The sequence below is a fragment of the Pogona vitticeps genome, chromosome 5 (assembly GCF_051106095.1).
Source record: "Pogona vitticeps strain Pit_001003342236 chromosome 5, PviZW2.1, whole genome shotgun sequence".
Taxonomy (NCBI): Eukaryota; Metazoa; Chordata; class Lepidosauria; order Squamata; family Agamidae; genus Pogona; species Pogona vitticeps.
The window spans coordinates 135,072,263-135,097,400 of NC_135787.1; the positions used below are offsets into that span (position 1 = coordinate 135,072,263).

Here is a 25,138-nt window from a genome sequence, read left to right on the forward strand (position 1 = left end):
TTTTGCTAAGCCCCGTGGCTTCACAAAAGGCAGGGAAAAGCGGCTGCCTTCCATGTGTAAAACGACCCTCAATTTTTTGTCTAATTATTTAAGAAAAAAGTGTCATTTTATACACAGAAAAATACGGTACATAGTTCTTTTCACAACATTTGGATACTGCAGCCACTCATTACAGCCAATCATCTTTTGGGGAAGATGAACTAGATGACATTTCTATTTAGCCAGAGCCATTTTGTCAGCAGTAAATAACTTGAAAATTAGAAATCTACTATGAACCCATTTGTAGATAGATGCTCAGCTTACATGTAGAAACCAGACACGATGACTAGTGTTTTGTTTTAAAACACCACAAGCTTGTGTTGCAGAAAAAGCTAACTATTTTAAAAAGGATTTTATTTGCCCTAGATTCTTTTCATCTTCTTACATTGCTTTAAACTTTGATGCTTACTGAGACATAAATGGATGCTTTGTGCACGCTTGGTCACAAGACTCTTAAAAATGTATACTGCATGAATGCTAAACCTACTTATTAGTTTAATTATCCAATTGAGAGTAAAATGTGTTGTCCCAACAAAGCAAATATCAAGGCATTCAGCATGAGCCAACCCGGCAGCATACAAATGTGTACTACCAGATGACAATTCTGTCAAAGAAATCAGCCTCAGGACAGGTATAAACTAGAGCCGCAATTTGGCAAGAAATGGAATGGAGAAAAAGCCTGAAGGACACAATCCTAGTGCAAGGATGTGCCACACTGGTATGGATGACAAGCTGTAAGAGAATTATGGCTCTAATAGCTAGGGGTGTGTGTGGGCATCTGTGTGTACACACATGTGCATATCAAGAACTGCAGGATAGTTCAGTGGTTTAGGAATCTAGCTCCCAATGATTGGGAGTTCAATTCTCCACTGTGCCTCTTTGACTCAGTGTTCCACAGGGTCCCTTCCAGCTCAACAATTCTAAGAAGATGATGACGACCATCATCATCATCATCATCATCATCATCATCATCATCTATTATTATTATTATTATTATTATTATTATTATTATTATTATTATTATTATTATTATTATTATTATTATTATTATTATTATTATTATTATTATTATTATTATTATTATTATTATTATTATTAATAATAATAATAATAATAATAATAATAATAATAATAATAATAATAATAATAATAATAATAATAATAATAATAATAATAATAATAATAATAATAATAATAATAGTATTTATACCCCGCCTATCTAGTCATTTCGACCACTCTAGGGGGCTTATTATATTAAGATGCCAAAGGAAGCTAGTTAGTGCCAGGTTTCTAGGGTGAAAGTAGATTGTGAGGGGCTGCTACCAGCGGCTGAGGTGGACAGACTCTCTGCCCTATCCCACCCCCACGCACATGCAGGGGTCGGGTGGAGCAGCTGCTCTGCATTCCCAAGGAGGCTGGGAAGAGGGAAGTGCAGTGTCTCCAAAGAAGCGGATGATGAACAGCCCTTGGGGGGAGCAAGAGACGGGTGCGGAAGGAGGATTAACGGAAGAGGGTGCGGGATCTTCTTTGGGCTTCAGGATGCCTGGCTGTAGGTCCATGAAGGAAGAAGATACCTGGAGCTCACTGTCAGAAAAGCTAGAGCCCATCCTTTGTGCAGTGGCTGAGCAGTTTTTTGAGCTCGAGGGCAATCCCTGACAGAAGCCCTCAGGTAGTCACCTGGTGCTGAGAATTGGAGACCAACAGAGGGGGACTGCGTCCACTCCGTGGTACCCGAGATGCCTGGCACAGCCGGGGTGCCTACCTCTAACACAGCTAAGGAACTGGTGGCACAAACACTGGTGGGGAAAGAAGGAGGCAGCGGCACGAAGAGCAGGAAAGCAGCTGACACTCACTACCAGCCATCTGTATGGCCCTTGTTAAGGGTCTCCCAGCCTCATCCTGAACTGGACATGCCAGTCATCAGGGCTGCACTGGCTTCAGGAGTGAGAGCTGAGGTGAGTACTGAACTGACTGTTGCCAGGAGACCTGTGACAGAAACCCAATGGAATTATTGGCAAGAGATTCCCTAGGCTGCCAATTCCACCAGAGGCACAGGTGGTGGGCTTCACGTAGACAAATCCCCAGAAAATTACATTGAGACTTGCTGTGATTGTGGAACTGATCCTTTATGCTTGCTATGCAACAGCACCAAAGAAAACACAGTCATTTCGACCAAATTCACCTGATATTAAAAATAGGTCTCTCTGGGACAGGTTTCTCCTAATAAACCAGGATGCGAAACATGTAGCCCTCTAGCTAACACTGACTGCGCCTCCCATCTTTTTTTTTAGTACTGATTACAGGCTGATGGGAGTTGTGGAACAACATCTGCAGGGCCACATGATCCCCACCTTTTTTCTAGAACAAAGTCATTACAAGCCTATTTTCTTATTGTCTAACAACAGATATTTTGCTTTTAAAGAAACTGATTGGCAAAATTTCTTCAGCTCCTCCCTACTCCTTGTTCTTTGGTTTGTTTCGCTCCATTCTCCCTCCATGCTTCCCCACTTCTTTTCAGTTCTGGCCATATCCCTCTGTCCATGATTTCTGTCCACACTCTCAGACTGTCCAGAGCTCTGGGAGATGAGGGACATCGATAGGTTTGGCCCAGTTTTGTTCCCTTGAAATGTATGCGCTCTCTCTCTCTCTCTCTCTTTTTCTCTTGCTGTATGTTTGTCCGAGACACCGTACTGCTCCATAACAACTACCACTCATGCTGTTACTCCTTGAAGCTTCTTCTCCATTTGCCATCTAAATCTGCTTCTTCTTCAGTGGTTAATATCTGTCTCCATTTCTTATGAAATGGGAGACATCGTGTTTGTTGTTTTTACTACTGTTACCATCTGGCTACTAGAATAGGGCCCCTTCATTACGCTGATTACCAGATTCTAGGAGTTGCTGTTTAAAAAAAAAAGAGAGAAATTTTCTCTGTCTCCAGACCAGTCCTGCATCCCAATTGAGATCATGAGTATCACACTGATTACAACCTCTCTGCCTTATGTCAGCTGTCCCTTCCCACAGCTAAAGTGTTTTCCTTTCTTACTGTATCCAGGTACAATCAGATCAGGGCAAACAAGCTGGCTGATGATGGGTCTGCACAATGACTTGCTAAAACAGCATCCTCCCATAAAAAGATGTAAAAATGTAACGCTTTGAGCCTAACATGGGACAGGTATTCACTACATCACATCCATGCAACAACATGTGTGTGAGCTTCAGTCTACATACAGTATATTTATGTTATGGCCATTGAAAATGGGATGGTTGACTTCTTTGGACCATTTCCTTTCAGCCACAACAATTCAATATATGAATTTCACATACCTCTTTATGCTTATTGGGTAATTGAAATCTGACACTGACGCACAGTAAACAACTTATGTCAGAAAGACCGACAGGTTACCCACCTGTAATTGTAGTTTTTCGAGTGGACCTCTGTGATTCACACCCTGGATAATTTGTGCCTGTGTGGAGCCTCATCGGAAGATTCTAGAGCTTCTGTGGTTGTAATAAACACATTAGAATATGCCCCTCCCCACCCATATAAGTACCTTGGCGCCAAGCATCCCCTTTCAGTTGTGTCAACTGCTGCTTAGTAGTAAGCAAGCAGTGGCGTGACAGAGGGGAGGACGTGCGGGTTGTGTGAATCACAGAGGTCCACTCGAAGAACTACAATTACAGGTGGGTAACCTGTCGTTCTTCTTCGTGGCCTCTGTGAATCACACCCTGGGTGACTAATAAGCTGTCTTACTCGGAGGCAGGGTGTCACGCCAAGGTAGAGGCTAGAACAGCACGTCCAAAGGCTGCATCAGACTTCTGCCGGAGTCTATAATGATGGATAAAAGTGGACGGCTGTGCCCAAGTGGCAGAGGCGCAGACGTCCAGAAGAGGTATGCTGTGGAGAAAGACTGTAGAAGCTGCCACTGCCCTGGTGGAGTGAGGGCAAACCACTCTAGGGGCTGCTTATCAAGCAAGTTGATAAGCCAAATGAATGTTTGAGGCGACCCATCTGGAGATAGTTTGGGAAGTCACCTGATGGCCTTTCGTAGGTAGTTGATAGCTTATGAAAAGACGAGGTGACTGTCTAAAAGGTTGAGTATGTTGGAGATAAAAAGCAAGAGCTCTTCTGACATCCAACATATGGAGTATTTTTTCTTGGTTTGAAGAAGATGATGGAAAAAATGAAGGAAGGACAATCAGCTGGGAAAGATGAAATTGAGAGACAATTTTGGAGAAGAAGGAAATGTCCATGAATTTCCCTTATTGGGAAAAATTGTAGATAAGGGTAGTCATAGCGTAAAGCTGCCAGTTCACTAGCTTGTCGAGTTGAGGTGATGGCTACGAGAAAATATATTTTAAAGGTGAGCAGTCTTAAGTCAGTTGTAGCTAATGGCTCAAAAGGAGCATTGGTAAGCTGTTTCAGAACAAGAGTTAGTGACCAAAGTGGAGAGGGAGGTTGAGTATCGGGGTAGATATGAGAGAGACCTTTCAGAAAACGTTTCGTTGTTGGATGTTTGAAGAAGTTTGCTGCTGGAGAATTTGGAGGTTGGTATGATATTATTGCAGAAAGGTAGACCCTCTTGGATGAGATGGAGAGGCCCTTGGATTTGAGATGTAGGAGGAAGCAGAGAACAGTGGAAAGTGATGGATTGATGGAGGATGATGAGGAAGATTTGGTAAAGGATTGAAATTTCTTCCATTTGTACAGGTAGGCTTTCCTTGTGGATGGTTTTTAGGCATGATGAAGAACGTTCATTAACTAGGGAGAATCCTCCACACTGCCAGGTGCAGAAAAGGTAAGTCCGGGTGTAGGACTTGTTCTATGTGAGAAGGTGTGGCGGGGGGGGGGAGATGGTGGATGTCTGATGAGAGACTGCGGAGAACTTGGAACCAGGTCTGTCTCGGCCACCAAGGGGCTATAATGATGGCATTGGTTTTGTCTTGTTGCAGACGGACGACAACTTTGTGGAGGGCAGGGAATGGCAGAAAAAGGTAGGTAAGAGTCTTGGGCCAACAACCGACAAACACGTGTCCCTGGGAATGTTTTCCTATTCCTGCTAAGGAGCAATACAGTTGGCATTTCTGATTCGCTCAGAAGGCAAAGAGATTGAGAGTCAGTGTGCCCCATTTCCGGCATAGTTGGCAGAATACTGATTGATCTAGTTCCCACTCATGAGCTTGGGCATCTATACCGATTCTAGAGTAACTATACAGAATTTTGTGGCGGCAATGTAGTTGTTTAATAATCTTAAATCTAGAATATGGTGTAGTCCCCTGTCTTTCTTGGGGACAGTGAAATAGCGAGAGAAAAACCCGGTGTTGTTTTGATAGATGGGTAGTATGGCATCTTTGAGAAGTAAATTCATTATTTCTTCTTGCAGGGGTTGTGATGGTAGAGTAACGACGTGTGTTGTCAGAGGAAGTTCTAAGGATGCGGTAGCCATTTTTGATGATGGTGAGTATCTAGGAATTTGTGGTGATGGATTCCCATGCAGGTAAGTGTTTCCAGAGGGCAGGGTCGGTGGGGTGGGTGGCGATCTCGGTCAGAGGAACGTCAAACATGGTGTTTGGGTTTCCGGTCATTCCGCCTAGTGGCAGGCTGTTGCCGGGTTTTGGCTCTTTGGTTTTTGAAGTATGGATTGTAAGAGGTTTGTCATGGAGAGTCTCGTTGGAACCTTTGATATGAGTTATAGGGTTGTTTCCATTGATTTTGCTGAGGACATTGCTGATAGGAAGGGTAAACTCCCCAACGTCCGGCTGTTGAACGTTTCTTTTGTATGTTCTCTAGTATATCATCAGTTTCAGCATGAAAAAGACCTGCTCCATTGAAAGGGAGGTCTTAGATACGTGCCCGAGCATCTTCAGCTAAGCTGGCCGTTCTGAGCCAGGAAAAAGCGGCGTAGGGCTACTGAAGTGGCCACGGACTTGGCTGTAGTGTCTACGGTGTGGCGGCCGGAAAGCATCTGTTGTTTAGCAATGGAGAGACCTTCTTGTTGGAAGGTTTGAGCTAGTATCTTTTTATCGTCTGGCAGGGATTCAATAAAGGTGGATATGTTGTCCCAGAGGAAGTGTTGGTAAGCTTCCATGGCTCCTTGATAATTAGCGACTCGCATGGTGAAGGCTGCGGAAGAGTAAAGCCATGTACCCAGGAGGAAGCTGGTTTTGTCCAGGATCTCTGTGCAGTACTAAGGAGAGATAGTAACATCGATATCTGCGCTGGAGTGGTTGTATTTTTAAAGATCGGATCATATAGATGATCGGCCGGTTCTGTCGATATTCGGTGGACCTGCAGATCAAGGGATTTGGCCATGTGAATTGTAAGTTGGGCATAGGTCTGGATATCCTCTGCCGGTGATGGTGGGTCGGTATCAACAATGTCCGACTCTGGAGAGGTAAGTAACACCGATGGAGTCTGTTGCCGAGATCAATGGTCAGAGCCATCAAGGTTGTGTCTGGCGTCGACGGACTGTCGATCGACCGGTGTAGAGAGGCTGAGTTTCGTAGTATTGCTGGTTATAAGTTGAAAAGATGGAGGTGGCATGTCCATGGACATCTGTCAATGTCGATGCTCGTCGACATCAAAAGATGGTGGTTGAGTGTCGACGGACCTGGATTAATAGGGATGGACCTCAGTGTCGTAACGGTGCTGGGGTCGATGACTTGGATTTACTGGAGGATGGGAACTGTGTTGATGTAATGAAATGGAGTGAGTGTCCATGAACCAGGATGAATATAGAGGATCATCTATATCAGAGCCTGTGTCTTTGTGATGTCGAAACAGAGGTTGCTAATGTGATGGCATAGCAGTAGAATAAACTGACGCTGGCGATGCCGAGCGTGAAGAGTGATTTCCTTCATCTATTGTAGTAGGAAAGTATTGGGAGGCTGGGGCTGCAAAAGCCTCACAGGTGGATGAAATCTGCTCAACTGTCCGAGGTTGTTTTTTTAATATCAAATGGGAAACAGGTTGATGTATAGGCACCTCTCAGTGATGTGGCCACTTCCACACCGATGGTTGTCGAGAGGTAGGCCGAGTACTAGATGGTATTATCGAACCAGGTAAAGCACTCTGACATCTGATCGTTCAGCCTGGAGGCAGGCAGTGCATCACGGCCTCTCCCAATTTGAAGAGACCCTTGTCCAGCAGGCCGAGGCAAAGAGGAAGTCACAAAGGAAGCAAAACCAGGGAGCTGGACAGGGGACAGATTGGCTTTGTCTTCAGTGTGGAAGAGATTGTAACTCTCGAATTGGCCTCCTCAGCCACACCAGACGCTATTCCAAGTCCTCCATACAGAGCACGCTACCATAGTCTTTCGAGACTGAAGGATGCCTACACAAAGCACCTGGTCAACTAGTTGGTGCAGTTTGTCAAGCAGAGCACTGGTCGGGGCAAATGGCAACCTGATGTGCATGCTGAGTGTGAGTTTGAACCACACGTGATGAAGCGAGCTGTCGAGATTGTTGATGTCGATGGTCCTGGTTTGGGACCGGTGGGCGATCCAAGGGCATCGAATATGGAATGGTGTTGAGCTGTTCGGGATGGAAATCCCTGAGCAATGGAATAACCGAAGGATTGCTTGAAGGAATGGAAGATTGTGGACTGGGAGGAGAGGATGTTTTTGGTTGACTCTTATCATCCCATTCTGGAGACTGAGAACAGGGTTGATGAGATGGAAGTCTGTCATCATCTGAGGGAGATCCGACCAAAATTGATTCAGAGAGTTGTGGTTGTGGTGGGATGTCTGTAGGCTTAGACTGTTTAGCTCGTTTAGGATGAACAGGCTCTGGAGCTGGAACATCTTCAGTCAATCTCTGACGTTTAGAGGTTGTTTTTGAAGTCGAAGACTTCAGTATGGAGGGTTTCGATTTGTGTGTCTTTGAGGTCTTAGACGATGGAGATGGAGAATCGGAATGAGCTGGTGTAGCCGATGGATGTAGTTTTGATGATTCAGTAAAGGCTTTTTCCATTGCTTTGGTTTGGGGAGTGGCCCTACAGGGAGGCTGGGCCATTTGAACTGGTTGTAAGGATTGTTCCCAAAGTCGGAGTTTTAGCCTTGAGAGGCAAGATCGAAGAACTTAACATTTTTTGCAATGGGTACAGGAGGAAGTTTGATATTGTTCTCCCAAGCAGAAAAGGCACTTAGTATGTCCGTCGGAAAGTGGGATCTTATTGTCACAGACAATGCAGTGCTTAAATGGGCCCAAAGGGGCCATGAATAGGAGAAAATAAGTGAGGAGAAAAACCGATGACGGGTGTGTGTGTGCTGCGGCCAGAGGCTGAGCAAGGGGGAAAGAAAAATCTCTGATGATAAAGAGTTTGAGCTAATAGTTTAAAAGAAAAAGAAAAATAACAGGAAGAAATCAAGTATAAGCTCTCTTTCTCTTTTACTCACAGAAGCAGAATTTGAGGCTCTCAACGCTGCAGTTGAAAGAAACTGAAAGGGGATGCTTGGTTCCAAGGTACTTATACTGGTGGGGAGGGGCATATTTTAATGTGTTTTTTGCTGCCGCAGAAGCTCTAGAATCTTCCGATGAGGCTTTGCGCAGGCGCGAATCACACGCTGGGTGATTCACAGAGGCCACGAAGAAGAACTTGAGCTCTATCATATGAAGCAAGAAACTTCCAATTAGCAGGAATGAAGCTTTACATATTCACTTGTATCAGCATGGAAAGATAGTGAAAAACAGAACACATGGGCAGAATGGAACACATGTTATATGAAAATTGCTAAGCAACAACATTTCATGCTTTGAATAAGGCTTATGAATTAAGCAAAATAAGTACACCTTATGGAATGACATATGGTTGAGGAGCAGGTGGATTTGTTTATCTCACATGGTCTGTGGCAGTTCTCAACAACTTGTCCTGCAACTTTAGTCAGCAGATTGTACATTTAGCATTGTGGCCAATACATTTACAAAACAGCAAGCTCATGCAAGCATGGCCATCTCTTGATTGCTAAAGAACCAGAAATTGTGTATCAGTAGAACACAAGAAGACAGAGAACGTGGTATTTTTTGGTATTACAGTACTACACTCAAAGACACTATATTCCATGGACTGCCATCCACAGATAAAAAAAATATTTAAACATGGGTAAAAAATCAGCCCAAGAGACAGCTTTGCAAGTGTTTGAATAGCTGTTTTCAGTAGATTTACAGGAAGAAGAAATGAAAAGATAAGTCCTAGAGGTCAAGAAACAAAACAAGCAGATCCCATACCAAAAATCTACTTCTGAGAAACTGTAATTCATGCAAGTGTCTTTTATGGAAAACACTTGGTCCTTCAGTTCTTGATCACAGCTTCTCAAAAGTAGAGGTCCCTGTTTCTATTTCCGTCACCACCACTATTTTTATACAATGATCTAATATTCCATTCTTTAAAGTCATTAGTACTTTGTTATTTGGAGCTCCTTTACAAATCTATTTATTCCTTTGAAAAAGTCTCTTTCTGTACCACTGGTACTCAAGACAAGAACATCTAGCAAACATGTCTTCCATTTGTACCAGTATTATTTTTTCTCAATTATTATTCTAAACCTAAACATGGTCTACTCATAGCGGCATCCAGCTTGAGGTCCCCAGACACTGCTGGGCTTCAACTCTGAGAAGCCATAATCAGCACCGCCAATCCCAACAACATTCCAGAGAACGACAGTTTGAAAATTACCTATTGAATTCATTTTGTTTCCATTGTTTCTCCTGTAGAGAACCTGGCTTTGGTTTTTTTAAAGATTGATATTGCTGCAGTCCTGTTCCTCACCAACAACAGAACATTAAAAAAAGTTTCACTGGTTTTCAATACTGTATAGACCACCATCATAGATACTTTGGTACTACAACATGACACCTTCTGGCCAGCTTGCATTGTCTAATTTTTAGCATGCACAATGAAGACATACCTCCTGAAATCTGCAACCAGCTTGACGTCTGCTATGACAAGCTTGTGCTCTATAATCATGTGCTTCAAAAGTTGCTTTTGTTCTAATGCCGGTGAATATTCTTCACATAACAGGCAAGGCACAGATGGAGAGACTTCTTCAGCAGATACACCACCTGGATTTTCTGGCAGAGAAAGTGGCTCCAAAATATAGTCTTTGTGATCTATAAATAAATAAATAAATAAATAAATAAATAAATAAATAAATAAATAAATAAATAAATAAATAAATAAATAAATATGTATTTAAGAGGGCAGTCGTTTTTCTCAGTGTCTAATGCAACTTCCATTCATTTCAGAAGGTTAGCAAACACATAAGTATGGACTGCATCAAAATATGAGGGGAAAAAGAAGAAAGGTGAAAGAATATGTTCAATTTTATGTTTGGGAAACCAACTTAGAGCTGCATTATTATTGAAACTACCTATGTTTTATTCCTGGGCTAATAGCTTTCTTAGTAGCGGCTGGTGCTAGATGAGCAGTGGGTGGTGGAGGAAGGAAAGACACCATGTCTAGACAGTCTGGACCTGCACATTCCAGTTGCTATGTATGCTTGGTATCTGTCCAGCCACTGCTTACTGTCTGGCACTCAGATTAGTTACATATGAAAGGTTTCTAATGCATCTCAGCTGATGGTAAACACAGATTTACTATAGCATGTACATATACAGTTCCTTGCTAAGCCAGACTTCTGCAAGACTATAGCCAGAGGCAGGAAACTTTTTACAGCACAAATTTAATGCACATCCTATACACCGAGTGATTTGATGCTACATTTTTGGCTGCAACTCAACTGAAATCATTGTGTTCAGGAAAGGGAGTCCAATCAGGTTTTGCATGATTGACATCTACCAAGAATGTCTGGTATCATATTTCAACAGCATCAACAAGATTTGGCCATAAACAAACCAAATCATCTCTTATTTACCAATGCGTGGCGCTGTCTTTACCGAAGTGCATGTACTACAACTGTCTTGTTTTATGTACAAACATCTCACAGAGTGCTACAGAAGGGCTGTAGCTCAACACAAGAGTACCGTATATGTTTCACAGACAAAACGTGGTGGGCTTAATTCCTGGCATTTTACATGAACATAAATATTATTCATGCAAAAACTGGTAAAGAACTGTACCTGAAACTCTGGGGAACCACCGCTGCTCAGTATAAACAATACTGAACTAAGCAGACCAGCCATCTGATACAGCATAAGGCCATTTCCCGTGTTCCACTTCAGATATTCCACAAAAAATGACTTGATTTGGTACCCCTGGATGAAGGAGATGCATGGAAGGAAGAGCTGGCCCTATCATTTGGCAACGTAAGGCAACTGCCTTGGGCAAAAGCAACAGTCCTTGTTCATTCTACTCTGTTGTAGGACAGAATGGTGTTTGCCACATGGCTTGTCTGGCACCGTGTCAATTAGTTCTATTGCCTGTGCTGAAGAAATTTTCACAGAATAGTCTTATCCCCCCCCCCCCAAGCACACATGAGATGAGTGCAAATGCCAGATGCTTCTGAGCTGGCCCTACTCATAGGGAAAAGTCACATATACATATGCAGGCAAATATATGCATCTACCATATGGGGAAAGAACATGTTTCCCCCTCATTCAAAGAAGACTAGAAAGTACACATCTGTCCTTTTCTTGTCAAGCCTTACAGACATTCAGAGCTGTTTGGAAGCACAAATGTGATATTACCTAATGATTTAACAAAGTGCTTTGATAAAGACTGAGAGTGATTTCATCAAGTCAGAAATCTTTAAGTATTACCTCCACTCTACAAAAGGAAAAAGAAATCATTTGAAATCCAGACTCTGTTATCCCATACAACAAAAATACAAATACAAATTTATATGAAGGCTGCCCATTGGTCAAACACAATGGATTTATAAGATTAATGTCCACATTATACAATTTATGACTCAAAAAGGTTTTGAGAGTATGGCATATGAATATGGTATTGATGTTTTTGTCAGCTCATTGTGTGGAAATACAAGTGTACTGAAACAAAATAAGAACATCTGCTGGAATGTTAAGTGTCTTTCTAATTAAATTCAGCAGTTGAATGAATCAATTCATTAGCAACAAGCCTGGTTTATTATCTCATTAATACAGCTGGCTAATATGAGGAGATTAGCTGGAGAACTTGACAACAATTCTAAAACGAGAAGAAATGCTACAAAAACAACAACAAAACGATATAGCTCTGGACACAGGTTAGAACAGTGAAATTTTTTCTGACACAATAAGAATTCTAAAGTGATACTAAAAATAAACAAAGAATATGCATGCTACGCATCAACAAAGATTTAAACAGAGAGAAAGAGGTTCCACAGTACTCAGTTTCCTCGAAATACAATGTAATTAGAGGTAAAACTACAGGAAACACAGGGACATCAAACTGTATTAAAAATAGGGGAACACTGGCACCTGGAAAATATATTACTAAAACAGCCCAATAGTGCGGTACTTGTCTTCTGACAATACTCCTCCTGGGATACAGTACTGGCCTCTGAAGTAGTGTGGTAAAAGTCCTCAGCCACCATTTTGAATTAGGGTTGCCACCATGCATCACTTTTCCAAGAATGTTGTTGTTGTTAAGTTGTTAAGTCGTGTCCGACTCTTTGTGACCCCATGGACCAGAGTATACCAGGCCCTCCTGTCTTCCACTGCCTCCTGGATTTGGGTCAAATTCATGTTGCTAGCTTCGATGACACTGCCCAACCATCTTGTCTTCTGTTGTCTCCTTCTCCTCTTGCCTTCACTCTTTCCAAACATTAGGGTCTTTTTCAGGCAGATTTCTCTTCTCATGAGATGGACAAAGTATTGGAGCCTCAGCTTCAGGATCTATCCTTCCAGTGAACACTCAGGGTTGATTTCCTTCAGAACGGATAGGTTTGATCTCCTTGCAGTCCAGGGGACTCTCAAGAATCTCCTCCAGCACCACAGTTCAAAAGCATCAATTCTTTGGCGGTCAGCCTTCTTTATGGTCCAGTTCTCACTTCCATACATTGCTACTGGAAAAACCATAGCTTTGACTATGCAGACTTTTGTCGGCAAGGTGATGTCTCTGCTTTTTAAGATGCTGTCTAGGTTTGTCATCACTTTCCTCCCAAGAAGCAGGCGTATTTTAATTTCGTGGCTGCTATCACCATCTGCAGTGACCATGGAGCCCAAGAAAGTAAAATCTGTCACTGCCTCCATATCATCCCCTTCTATTTGCCAGGAGGTGATGGGACCAGTGGCCATGATCTTAGTTTTTTTTGATGTTGAGCTTCAGACGATTTTTTGCACTCTCTTCTTTCACCCTCATTAAGAGGTTCTGTAAGTCCTCCTCACTTTCTGCCATCAGAGTGGTATCATCTGCATATTGGAGGTTGTTGATATTTTTTCTGACAATCTTAATTCCAGCTTGGGATTCATCCAGTCCTGCCTTTCGCATGATGGATTCTGCATATAAGTTAAATAAGCGGGGAGACAATATACAGCCTTGTCGTACTCCTTTCCCAATGTTGAACCAATCAGTTGTTCCATATCCAGTTCTAACTGTTGCTTCCTGTCCCACGTATAGGTTTCTCAGGAGACAGATAAGGTGGTCAGGCACTCCCATTTCTTTAAGGACTTGCCATAGTTTGCTGTGGTCCACACAGTCAAAGGCTTTCGCATAGTCAATGAAGCAGAAGTAGATATTTTTCTGGAACTCTCTGGCTTTCTCCATAATCCAGCGCATGTTAGCAATTTGGTCTCCGCCCTTTCAAAATCCAGCTTGTACTGCTGGGAGTTCTCGATCCACATTTTCAAGAATACAGATTCTATAAATTATGAAATATGAAATCTATAGCTTTGAAAGTAGCCCCGCACTATATAGTGTATGTAACAATTACAATACTGTGGTCATATGGGACAATTTGTTAAAAAGCAATTCATATATATTTCTCTCTGCTTGATGTATTGAGGTCTATATGTAAAGAATATAATGTGTACTGTGTTCATTCCTTACCTTTCACTTAGCAGGCATTCTTCATTTTAGACTAAGGCAGCCTTTATACTCTACATGAGCAGGCACCAGAAACTATGTCCAATATGCAGTGGTGAGATAGATATGGTTCTCATGCCTCCCTATGCATTAGTTCTGCAGCCACTGCCTAACATAGGTCTTCTAACCATGACAGGCATAACCCTCGGTTTCCCAATGGAATTGCTAGGAAGCTGGCTAGCAGACAAGATTTATGAATAGTGAGTTCACATTACTGAATTTATTTACAACCTTTTTTTACATGATATCACAGAATTTGTAAATATAAAAGGATTCTTCCATATCAAAGCTGACAGCAGAACTATTTAAAAAACACCCCAGTATACACTAAGTTTGACATACATTATCCTGTACCTAGTGGAACAGAGACAATGGGTTTTCTGCCTCAGGACCAGAAAAAAAACGACTCAATAAATAGATGAGCATTTTGTGAAATCCTTTGGATCTTCCTCATATAGTAAAACACCATTTTATTCCAACTCATGGGAATCATTTGCTATTACTTTGCTCACTGACATGCTACTAATGCTATGTGTGAATGAGCCAAAGCATCCATGTGCTCTGAGACAGCACATCTCATAGATCAATCAGCGTCAGTATTCTGCTGTGTTCCAATGAATGCAAATCTAAATTTCAAAGGAGTGCTTCATCCTACAGCTAAACTGGGTCAGTTTTACAAGAGCCACAGATCAATCTTCTCAAGCACCCACTGCCATCGATACACGACTTTGTGGCACAAATACATAATTGGGAAGGTTGAGGGAAAGTGGCAGGTCACCCGATCACGTCAACTCAGTCTGAACCAAGTAGCTACTGTTAAACGTTACAACTGAAAGAAATGCAACTGTGTACCGCAGCCGTATTTTATAGCACTGCTCAGTAAGGCAGCATTTGATGCTGCAGTTTCATTAGCATTAGCAAGTGTTGCTATGGGTACCAGAGTGGAGGCGTTGGAATATAAGTGAATGGAAGAAATAGGAAACAGATGAACAAATATCTTAACAGTTGGAACAAAACAGTTCAAATTAGGCCAGGCTTAAAACAAGACATCTTCTCTTAGCTTCTTAGTGAGTCCATGCCACTGCACAGGCCCATCTGAGTACAGCAACACAGTAATAACATCCCTTTGTATATGGCTAAGGAAGTACAGAGAAAACCCATTACCTCTGCAGGTTCCTGGAAAATGATCACATGTGTCAGTTTCAGTGAAACCATTCCAGGTCTTTCAAAGTTAACAAGAATTCCAGGTCTTTCAAAGTAACAAGCAACAAGAACACTCTACCAGCACTGCTGGATTGGATTGCCTTTTCATCAAAGAAAATAGCCAGATTTACTGCTCTGCAGGGAAAACACATCACAAGGGTCAGTACACTGCTGCCTAAAATGTGGAAGGGAAGGGCCCCTTCCCTTCCAAATGCCCAGCAGACTCCCTGTTGTACTCCCGTTCTTTTTCGTATTCTCATACTGACTATAAAGTCAGCTGTGAAAATTGTTGTATAATACAGGGGCTGCTGATGTGTGCCTGTGAGGATGCTTGCTTATGCAATGGCAGTTCTCCTCTGCATTTAGGCAATGGGAGAGTGGCCCGTACATAAAACTCTTTAACCCTGTACTGCCATTAATATCTTCAAATGTCTCTTACTATTAGATATATCTCATTACATGGGATGAAAATGGATGATTAAAAAGGTAATGTTTTTGTTTCTTTCCCATAGGTGACCAAAAATACTGTATTCAAAAATATGTTCATAGATGTCAAATAATAAGGAAGTAGGTAGGAATAGTAAGGTCACCCAGACAGGGTAGGTCTTAAGACCCATTGCCACCATGACCTGCTGATCCATAGGTGAGTCACTAGTTCAGGTTAGCCTGCCATATGCAAACTGCAGAGAGTTTAGATTAAGACTGAAACATGGTTTGTAATATAACCAACAGTTGTAAATTCTGATGTGCAGCCAATACAGTAGTACGTTTGTTATAAGAGTAAAACAGACACTTTTTCGTTCTATTAAAACACGCACAGAGCACCACATACATACAAACACACATACAATCCCTGGAATATTTTAAACCAAAGGAAAAGATTTGGACTAGCAATCCAGGACAAAATGGCTATCAAACAGTCTGTAACCCAATGCACAGGTTTATGTCTCAGGGAGATCAATCTAGTTCCTTGAATTTGAAGTTGGCTGGTCACACCAATAATTGTTTGGACACTACTGCAGCTGAGTCACAAACTGAAGAAAACATCTGTAGTTCCAGATTTTATTCCCTCCACCATTTCTCCTGAACAAATTTCTTTTTTTTTTTAAAGGTGGGTGTGAAAGAATCTAGTAAAAAGTCCCTATTTACTGCTTCCCAAGATAAAACTATTTTTGGCTGGGAAATTGCCAACTCTGAACAAGAGCCCCTTACAGCTATAAGTATTCCTTCTAGTTCTGCATGTTCCCAAACTTATTAGCATGTCACATTTCTTCCTTTCCTGTCACAAAACCATGGCACCAAGTATGGAAGACCTACATACCCCTGTTTAGAACAGTCAGCTGCTTAAACTTGCTCCCTCAATTAATTAACACTGAAAATATCTTAATTTACTACCATAAAATTTTATGTGTCTTTCAGACTAAACATTTTGAAAGTGAAAACATTATAGTAAATATGCAATGAACGAAAGGGGGAAAAAGAGGTGTTGATATAGAACACCACTAATTCAATAGGAGAGATTTAAATAAAAAAGCTACAAACAACCTAGCATGTTTCACATCTAAAATACTAAATAAATGAGAACATAAAGTTTGAATAGACCAGACTCTTATATCTGGAAGACATGAGGGTCTTTAAAAATGTAGGGGTGTTATTGGAAAAGCTCTACAGTATTTACTAATAACCTCATCTTACCTCCAGTTGATGTGAAACTTAAAACAGCTTCATCATTAGATTGCAATATTTCATAAGAAACCTCTTATACAGGCCACATAGGTCCCAGTTCTGCAGGTAGGCCAGCATATAAGAAATAATGATTATATTGGAAGAGCTAGTGTTTATCCCAAATATTTACAAGGTCACATTTTTCTGCACGTAACATAACAAATCAAGGTTCCCTGTAAGGTGAATGCCTGCACATGCATGCGCTACTCTGCCTGCCTCCATGTACCCACAGTGATAGTTTTTCAGCCCTTTTGGTTCTGGTTGCAACAGAACCATGCGCGTGTGGGAGGTGTGGAGTCATCACAGGGTTGAGTCCCACCCAGCAGTACTGAATTAGAGGAAATGTTGTAACAAAGAGATCCATTTCACACAGACATCAGCTTACTATCGGAGATCATTGCACTTCATATTTCAGAATTTTGAGAGTTATAAGACAAATGCTGTTTCAATGCTCACCAATGACTGCATAGCCACAGAACTGGTAGCTGGAAAAATGTTGCCCAAATTATTTAAAAACAAAATACATAGTCAATGGTAGAGCAGTCTATCGCCAGACTTTGTTAGTCTCACATCTGTTCGTTCATGCATTGGAAAGCAAGGTACCTGTGTTACATCTCACCTTATGTGCTGTCAAGTCTATCAATCTTAATATGACTTTCAAAGGAAATAAGATATTTAAGGAGTGGTTTTACCAGTGTCACTTCCTTATCAGTGAGTTTCCACAGTTGAGCAGTCTCTTTAGGATGAGCAGAATATTATTAACCTAAGAAGAGCCCTGCTGGATCAAGTCATGGGCCCATCTAGTCCAGCTTCTTGCATCTCACAGTGGCCCCACCAGATGCCTCTGGGAAGTAAATGAGACAACTAGATACCTGCCTCATGATACCCCTCCCCTGTGTCTGGCATTTTGAGGTACCTTCCTGTGGCGTTCAGCTCTGCTCTCACCTGTCCGTCACAGCTGGGCAGGGGAACCTCAGCCAATGAGAGGACGGAGGGTGGTGCAGAAGTGGGAGGAGCTGGGTTATATAAGGTGTGTGTGAGGAGTTTGGAGGCATCAGAGATCAGTTTGAGAAATGAGTGATTAGATTGATAGAGTGAGAAAGTGCCTGTCAGTGAGGGAAAAGTCTGTGTGAGCTAGTGTCTGAGAGCATTGATTGACTAATTGATTTAGTACCTGTGATTCACTCCTTTTTATTTTGTCAAATCAATAAACAAAGTTTTTGTTTTAGAAGAAACACTTGTCCTTTGTGATTACTGAATAAAGTTGATGGCAGCAGTTTGAAGAAGAGTAGTGAGCACTCTGGGAGGCCTGAGTTGACAGAGGTACCTTCCTTTTAAGCCTGGAGATTACACATCCCCATCAAGGCTTGTAACCTGTGATGAACTTTTTTTCCAGGAATCTGTCCTATCCTCTTTTAAAGGCATCTAGGCCAGATGCCATCATCACATCCTGTGGCAAGGAGTTCCACTGGCTAACAACACGCTGAGTAAAGAAATTTTTTCTTTTGTCTGTTCTCACTCTCCCAACACTCAATTGGAGTGAATGTCCCCTGGTTCTAGCATTGCATGAGAGGGGAAAGCTTCCCTCTATCCACTTTATCCATCCCCTGGATAATTTTATACATCTCAATCATGTCCCCCCTTAGGCGCCTTTTCTCTAGACTAAGAGGCCCAAACGCTGTAGCCCTTCCTCATACAGTGGGGTCTCTACTTAAGAACGTCCCTACTTAAGAACAATCCAACTTAGGAATAGCTCCATTTGCTAAATTTTGCTTCTACTTGAGAACAGAAATCCAAGATAAGAACAGGAAAAAAACCCTTTCCTGCTCTTTTTTAAACCTTAGGTCATCTTAGGTTAAAAAAAATTCTCCCCCTAGGGGTAGAGTACGTATTAACCAGCTTTGCATTAGTTCCTATGGGAACTAATGCAAAGCTGGTTAATACGTACTCTACCCCTAGGGGGAGAATTTTTTGTTATGTAGAGGTGCATTCGTACATTGAAGCATTAGTTCCTATGGGAACTAATGCTTCAATGTACGAATGCACCTCTACATAACAAAAAAACAGCCAGAACGGATTAATTGGTTTTCAGTCCATTCCTATGGGAAATTTTGCTTCAACTTAAGAACGTTTCAACTTAAGAACACCATTCCAAAACGGATTAAGTTCTTAAGTAGAGGTTCCACTGTAGTTTCTATGGACGGAAAAGAGCAGATACAGATTAAATGGTTTTCAATGCATTCCTATGGGAAATGCAGATTCAACATAAGAACTTTTCAACTTGAGAACCACCTTCCAATACGGATTAAGTTCTTAAGTAGAGACCCCACTGTATTGTCAATATATACTCCAGTTTCTTCCTTTGGACTTTCCATTAACTGATCTTCCTAGCAAAAGGGCTCCCTTTCAGGTACAATGGAGCTTTACAGAACAACACACTTTCCAATCTCTCAAGGAAGCCCCTTGAGAAGCCCCATTTTTGTGAGTTCCCCTTGTCTCCGAAGGTTGCCACATCACAAACAGAGAAGTTGATAACCTCCCCAGAGTCAACTATGGAAGCGGCAAATGAAGAAGCAACAAGAGGGCCTCGCCCCGACTTTCCAAAGGGTGAAGAACGTTCTAGAAGGAACAAGGCTCAGGGTTAGATACATTGTAAGGAAAAGAAGAGGAAGACCCCCAAAGGCATAAAAGGAGAAGGAGAAAGCAGGAGTGGTGGCAATGAGCAGTTGAGGGAGAGAAAAAGGAGGCAGGAGAAGACAAGAAAGGGAGAACTGGGTAGAAGTGCTGGAGTGACCCCAGCAGCAACTGCTTAACAAGTTCTGCAAGCCTCATGTTTCAGCTGGCTAAGAGATACAGAGAAGATATTAATGCCCACTCCAACACAGTTGCAACGGTAGAGAAAGCAGAGACAGTTGAATTGCCTCTGACAACTTGAACCTGCGAAGGACATCTTCCTCCTGAAGCAGAGGGCAGCAGCAAGGACAATTATGAGTCCTAAGGGACTGGTAAGAGAGACTGAAGTACTAGGGTTGCCTAAAATCAGACTGATTTGGGTGGACTAAAGGAGGATACAGAAACCCTGGCCAGCATAGCTGTTGGGAAGGCTTCTGGGAATTGCAGTCCAGGAACACCAGGGTCACCCAAGGCTGGGAACCACTGGCATAGGTGATTAGAACAGCCTGGAGTTACTTTGTTGGTTTAGCCTATAAAGATTGTGTTAAATACAAGCTTTGACTCCTACCCTTATATTAGAACTCTTTGAGGCCCCCTGCCCTTGGAAGATATGGGGGCAGTATAGCGGGACACTAAGATTTCTGTGTTACGTTACACAACTGCACTTATCCTTTGCTTTCATATACTGTACAGCAATCCTTACAATTTTCACTTTTCGATTTAGATTTCCCAAAGTATCTTAAATTGTCTAGAATATTGTATAAAGAAGGAGCACCGGCTTTGTTTCTGGTTTGTTAAAAACATAAGAATAAGACAGCACAGTCTTTCTGCATGAGCAAGTTGGCTCTCATTTGAAGGAGGAGAGATCCTGTTTCATTCTATGTCAATGAAGCTTTGAATGCAGCCGACGATTTTATTGGCATGCTATTATGCTTCCTTCATTCCAATCGTGAGCTTCTTTGTTTCATAGAGGCAAGTCTAGCAACTCAGCCTTTTGGTTTAAATACTCACACAAGAGTCGTTTCTAGTTCATTAGGAAACAAGATTGGTAGGGGCTTCAGATCTGGCGTCTGGTTCTCAAACCTCACTCTTTTGGCAGCCTTCGGTAAAATTTAAGAAGCACAAAAGATTCCTCCCCCTCATCTTGTATCCAAATAAATAAATAAATAAATAAATGAAAAAAGAAAGAGAAAATCAGTATGACACTTTAGACGTCCTAGAACCAGGAGGATATAATGCCCTCAGTAAAACTGGTCATTGGTCAAAGAATATTACTAGTAATAATTTTTAAAAGTCATATAAAGAAAACATATAGCAAAGCAGCAATGTTTCAAAATGAATGTGCTCAGTATTACATTAAGGCTACAATGGCGGAAATCTTGTTGCTTAGTGCAGTAAGTTGCACTAGAGTAGGTCCACTGAATCAGCGGGGATTTAGTGAGTCAACTCCTCCAGAAATTCCACTGATTCAAATGGGACTAGTCTAATAGCAACTTACTATGCAAAGCAAAAGGATTTCAGGCATTCCTATTCCCTTTACATGTGAATAAGTCTCATTGAATATAACATGGTTTTCCTAATATACAGTACATATATAAAATTGTGTTGTTTGATGCCCAAGAAAGCAAACACTTCTAAAAGCTGTCAAGAAATCATCTGCTAAGTTGGCTGACATTGTTCCCTGGACTGGTTCCACAGCCAAAGTGGCTTGAGTTCAGGTGTCACAGAATATAATTTCTGAAAAGGAACGTATCTATGAAATGCTATGCAATGGAGCTGAGGTTCTCAGGGTATCAGATGGGCAAGAACACATCACCTCCTCTCCGGACAAAACCTTCTGTTGCATTTGAGGGCCGTGGACCTTACATGATGTATACTTACATATTTCTGATGACCACAAGGAACAAAAGTGATGCTGTTATAATTGAAATTTATGAAAAAGGGACACTACCTAATACACGGATGGTAGCCCAGGGATAATGGACCCTGAATCAAAGGAGGGATGTTTGGAACACACTCTTGCAATTTATAAGAAAGGACTGCATGCCACAACCCGGTCTTCTTCTCACTGAGTTTACTGGATACTAGAAACTCTTAATCTAAAGATCCATAATACTTAATATAGCTATCAGATTAATAACTTCAAAGGTTTTATTTAAAAAATTAGATTTATTTGCATTATTTTAGTTTTGTGCAATTAGCATCTACTATTTTAAGAAGCTCAGTTTGGGTAGCGTGTGAGGCTGTTGGTGAGAGCAAGATCCCTCTCAAGGGACTGCCATCCCTCCTGCTCTCTGCAAACACCACCCATTCCTCTCCCAGGAAGATAAAACCACTGGAGGCAAACCCGGGGAACATGGAGGAGAAATTGAAGGGGATGACCGTTGGAGCAGGCGGGAATATTCTGGTGGGAAAAGAATGACATCCCCGGCTGGAAGCTGGGGGATATAAAGAGGGGAGAAGAGAGTCTGCCCCGTGGTTGGGAGTGGATTTGGCTAGAGGACCCATGGACAGGAAAAGTGGAAAAGTTGAGGGTCCCAAGGGAAGAGGCGGCTGCCCGAAGGAGGAGTGAATATATCCCAAAGCCCTCCTATTGGGGGGAGCGTGAGAGTAGGGAGTGGAGGAAGAAGTTGAGGGAGGAAAAGGAGAAAGTTGAGAGAGGAGAGAAAGATTAGAATAGCTGATGATGGAGCAGTAGCGGAGAGGTCCTTCAAGAGACTATGGCTGGAAAATTCCTCCTCACGAGATCCGATCTGGACAGATGGCTGGGACGAGGATACAGTTCCCCTATTGGAAGGGGAGGGTGGACAATTATTAAACACAGACTTTACCCTAGACTGGCTGGGTCCCTGGAACACCCAGGAGACTAATTCATTCAAAGTTGAAGACTGGAAGCCGCCTCCTAACCCCGTTGTTAGAGGGAGAAAACTGTTGGAATATGTTTGTAGACATAGGCTGTTTGTTGAACAAGCCAATAAATGTTATACCAATCTCTAAACCAAGGAAGTCTGTCAATTTATTTGAAGAAAAAGTAGAGCCAGGACCCGAACTCTCACACAGCAATAATAAAAGGAAAACTGGATTTAATTAGTGAAGCTATTTCAGACAATAATAACTTGGGGTTGTAATCACTACCCTTCTTAACAGAGGTGGACAAAAGGAACGTTCCTAAAACACCTGCTTAAGATTGCTTTCCCTTCTGAAGTCAATTCTGAGAAAGCACAAGTCTGGAAACATTCTAAATTGAGTTGCCAGCTCCATGGACAAGCAGGACTGAAATCCTGCAGCAATTTCTCAGAAGCTGAGCCCAACAATTGCAAATAGTTGTAGTATAATTTGGGGCTTGTTTCCAGCAATTTTTACTTTTTGCAGCAACTAACTTGGAAGGCTTTCTGCCATTTTGCTTCCTCTCATCCTCATGTACCATCAAGTCAAATTTTGACATGGTGAGCCTCTCCAGTGTTTTCTAGGTAAAGAATACTCAGAAGTGGTTTAACATTCCCTTCTTCTGAGACTGTGCGGCTTGCCCATGACTACATAGGCTGGCTGTATTCACAGGAAGAACAATGGGGAATTTAACTCTCAATCTGGCTCCACAGCCAGATGTCACTTGTCATTAAAATACATTTTACATAACATTTGTTTTGGCACTTGTCATTTTTTTTAGGAGGTGGTCTTCTATAAGGAATTGTCTTATGATATCTCCTCCTTTAACTGGGGTGTGGAAAGCCAGAGATGGGGCACGAGGTGTACAATGCAAGACAAGAGATAAGATGCACGCTCCTCAACCACTTCATATGAAAGTTAAAATACAAGAATCCCGATTCTCAACTCATGAGGAGGGCTCTGAAAAGTTACTGTACCCTCTTTGTAAAGGCTTCGAAAGGTGATTTCTTTTCTACCAGATTGCAGAAGGATGGTCAAAATTCGCACGGGGCAGACCTTCGGCACAACACTACTATCGTGACAACGGACAAGGTAAACTTCTCCTAGCTGGTAACTTCCGGACAAGTCAGACCGCAAGCACCATCCTCAAGGCCAGAATGGCTGATGATAAGGACGAGTGTTGTCCACATCTCGGCGGGAGGCAGCTCAGGAAAGGCTGCTGTAAGACATTATTGCAACAAGCACGGGAAGGGACATCCAGCCTTTCCCCTCTAAAACGCCTCTCCCATTAAAGGTCTGTCAAGTCTAACAAGCACTAAGCACGTGAGAATGTGCGCTTTGGCAACACGGCTTTCGAAAAATACCGGGGGGGGAGGGCGTGATATCTGAACAATCCATGCACCGATCTTGAAAGATAAAGCATTATGCCACGTAAGTATTCCAGAAGAGGAGACGGGACTCACCCTTCCTCCTCTCTTCCTTCAAATCCTGAGAGGCTGCCATGCTGCCAGATAAGTATCACTATAAGCCAAATGATCTCGCTCGGAGCCTCTACGTAAGACTTGGAATACCGCCGTGACCAATAGGAAACAAGTTAAAGCCTCAGGCTCCTTCCTCTCCCCCACCCCTCGCGCCCTCTCCCGGCAGCGCAAAAGCATGACGGGAGCGGGATCCCTTTTGTTTTTTAACCAGCGGGCTCGGCCGAGGCGAAGCTCGCGACGAGGGGGCGTGGCTCTTTCGAAGCTGTGGCGGTCGGCGAAAGACTCTACTTCCCATCATGCCGCGGGGGCGCGAAGGGGCCGGGGAGGGGGGCGGTGGTAGTGGAGGAGGGGGCGGGGCTAGCCGTGATTGTCCCAGCGCGCGAGCTGGGGCTTAGTCAATCAGAACAATGACTTCTCCGCGAGCGCTGGAGGAGCGCAGCTGAGGCGCGCGCAAGGAAGCAGCCGCGGCTGCAGCGCTGTCCGCTGGACAGAGAGGGGACCCTGAGGGGCTGCTTTCGCTCTTGCTACCGCCGCCGCTGCTGCTGTTACTGTTATTGTTTGCGGGAGGGGGGAAAAAGGGGGGAGACCCGGCACTGCACTGTTTAGCATGTGGATTCCGACGGAGCACGAGAAATACGGAGTGGGTGAGTTGAGACCTCCTGGCAGGCACCCGGGTGGCAACCGCTGCCCGTGTGCCCTCTTTCTCCCCTCCCGGGAGCGAGTCGGTGACACTGTTGTAACCAAAAAAAATGAGGAAGCCGGTGCGTCTGTCTTCCGTACCCCCCTTCTCCTCTTTCAATTCCTCTCGGCAATCCTGCATTTGTACGATTTATTATTTCCAGTGGATACTGGTTTTCTGTTTCCAGGGGAAGAAAACTGCATTTGTTTTACCGCCACTCTGTGCCCCCCCCTCCAAAATACAGCTCCGCCAAGTGTTATTTGGACAGAGCGTGGTTTGAAGGGGGGGAGATGAAGAGATCCCGCCTTCCCACCCACCTTCAAATTGGCTGCCCTTAATAATTCACGAAAAGAGGCTTTTCTTTGAATATCGTGTCAAAGGCTTTTTTTAAAGAATGGCTCCAGCGCCACAGCATCTTTTGGAAAAAGGCTGGCCGGTCCAGTCGCCCAGCCGCCGCCTAAGAAACGCAGACTA

General features: G+C 42.8%; 2 protein-coding genes across 9 annotated transcripts in view; one reads left to right on the plus strand and one right to left on the minus strand.

Annotated features, from left to right (window-relative positions):
* Positions 1-24,155, minus strand: part of ZNF277 (zinc finger protein 277) — a 49,332-nt gene extending 25,177 nt beyond the window's left edge. Inside the window, exons 1-3 of one of the 2 annotated variants that reach the window (XM_078376831.1) lie at positions 23,968-24,053; positions 20,630-20,761; positions 9,942-10,143 (exon numbers count right to left, since the gene is read on the minus strand). In XM_078376831.1, the coding sequence (XP_078232957.1) occupies positions 9,942-10,000 (59 nt within the window). In that variant the 5' untranslated portion in view covers positions 10,001-10,143; positions 20,630-20,761; positions 23,968-24,053. Of the gene's footprint in view, positions 1-9,941; positions 10,144-20,629; positions 20,762-23,967 lie in introns of both variants that reach the window. The other variant, XM_020810457.3, reaches the window with a different exon arrangement.
* Positions 24,156-24,433: 278 nt separating this feature from the next.
* Positions 24,434-25,138, plus strand: part of DOCK4 (dedicator of cytokinesis 4) — a 312,022-nt gene continuing 311,317 nt past the window's right edge. For all 7 annotated transcript variants that reach the window (XM_020810435.3, XM_020810438.3, XM_020810440.3 and 4 more), the window contains exon 1: positions 24,434-24,629. In XM_020810435.3, coding sequence (XP_020666094.1) covers positions 24,593-24,629 — 37 coding nt within the window. In that variant the 5' untranslated portion in view covers positions 24,434-24,592. The remainder of the gene's footprint in view (positions 24,630-25,138) is intronic.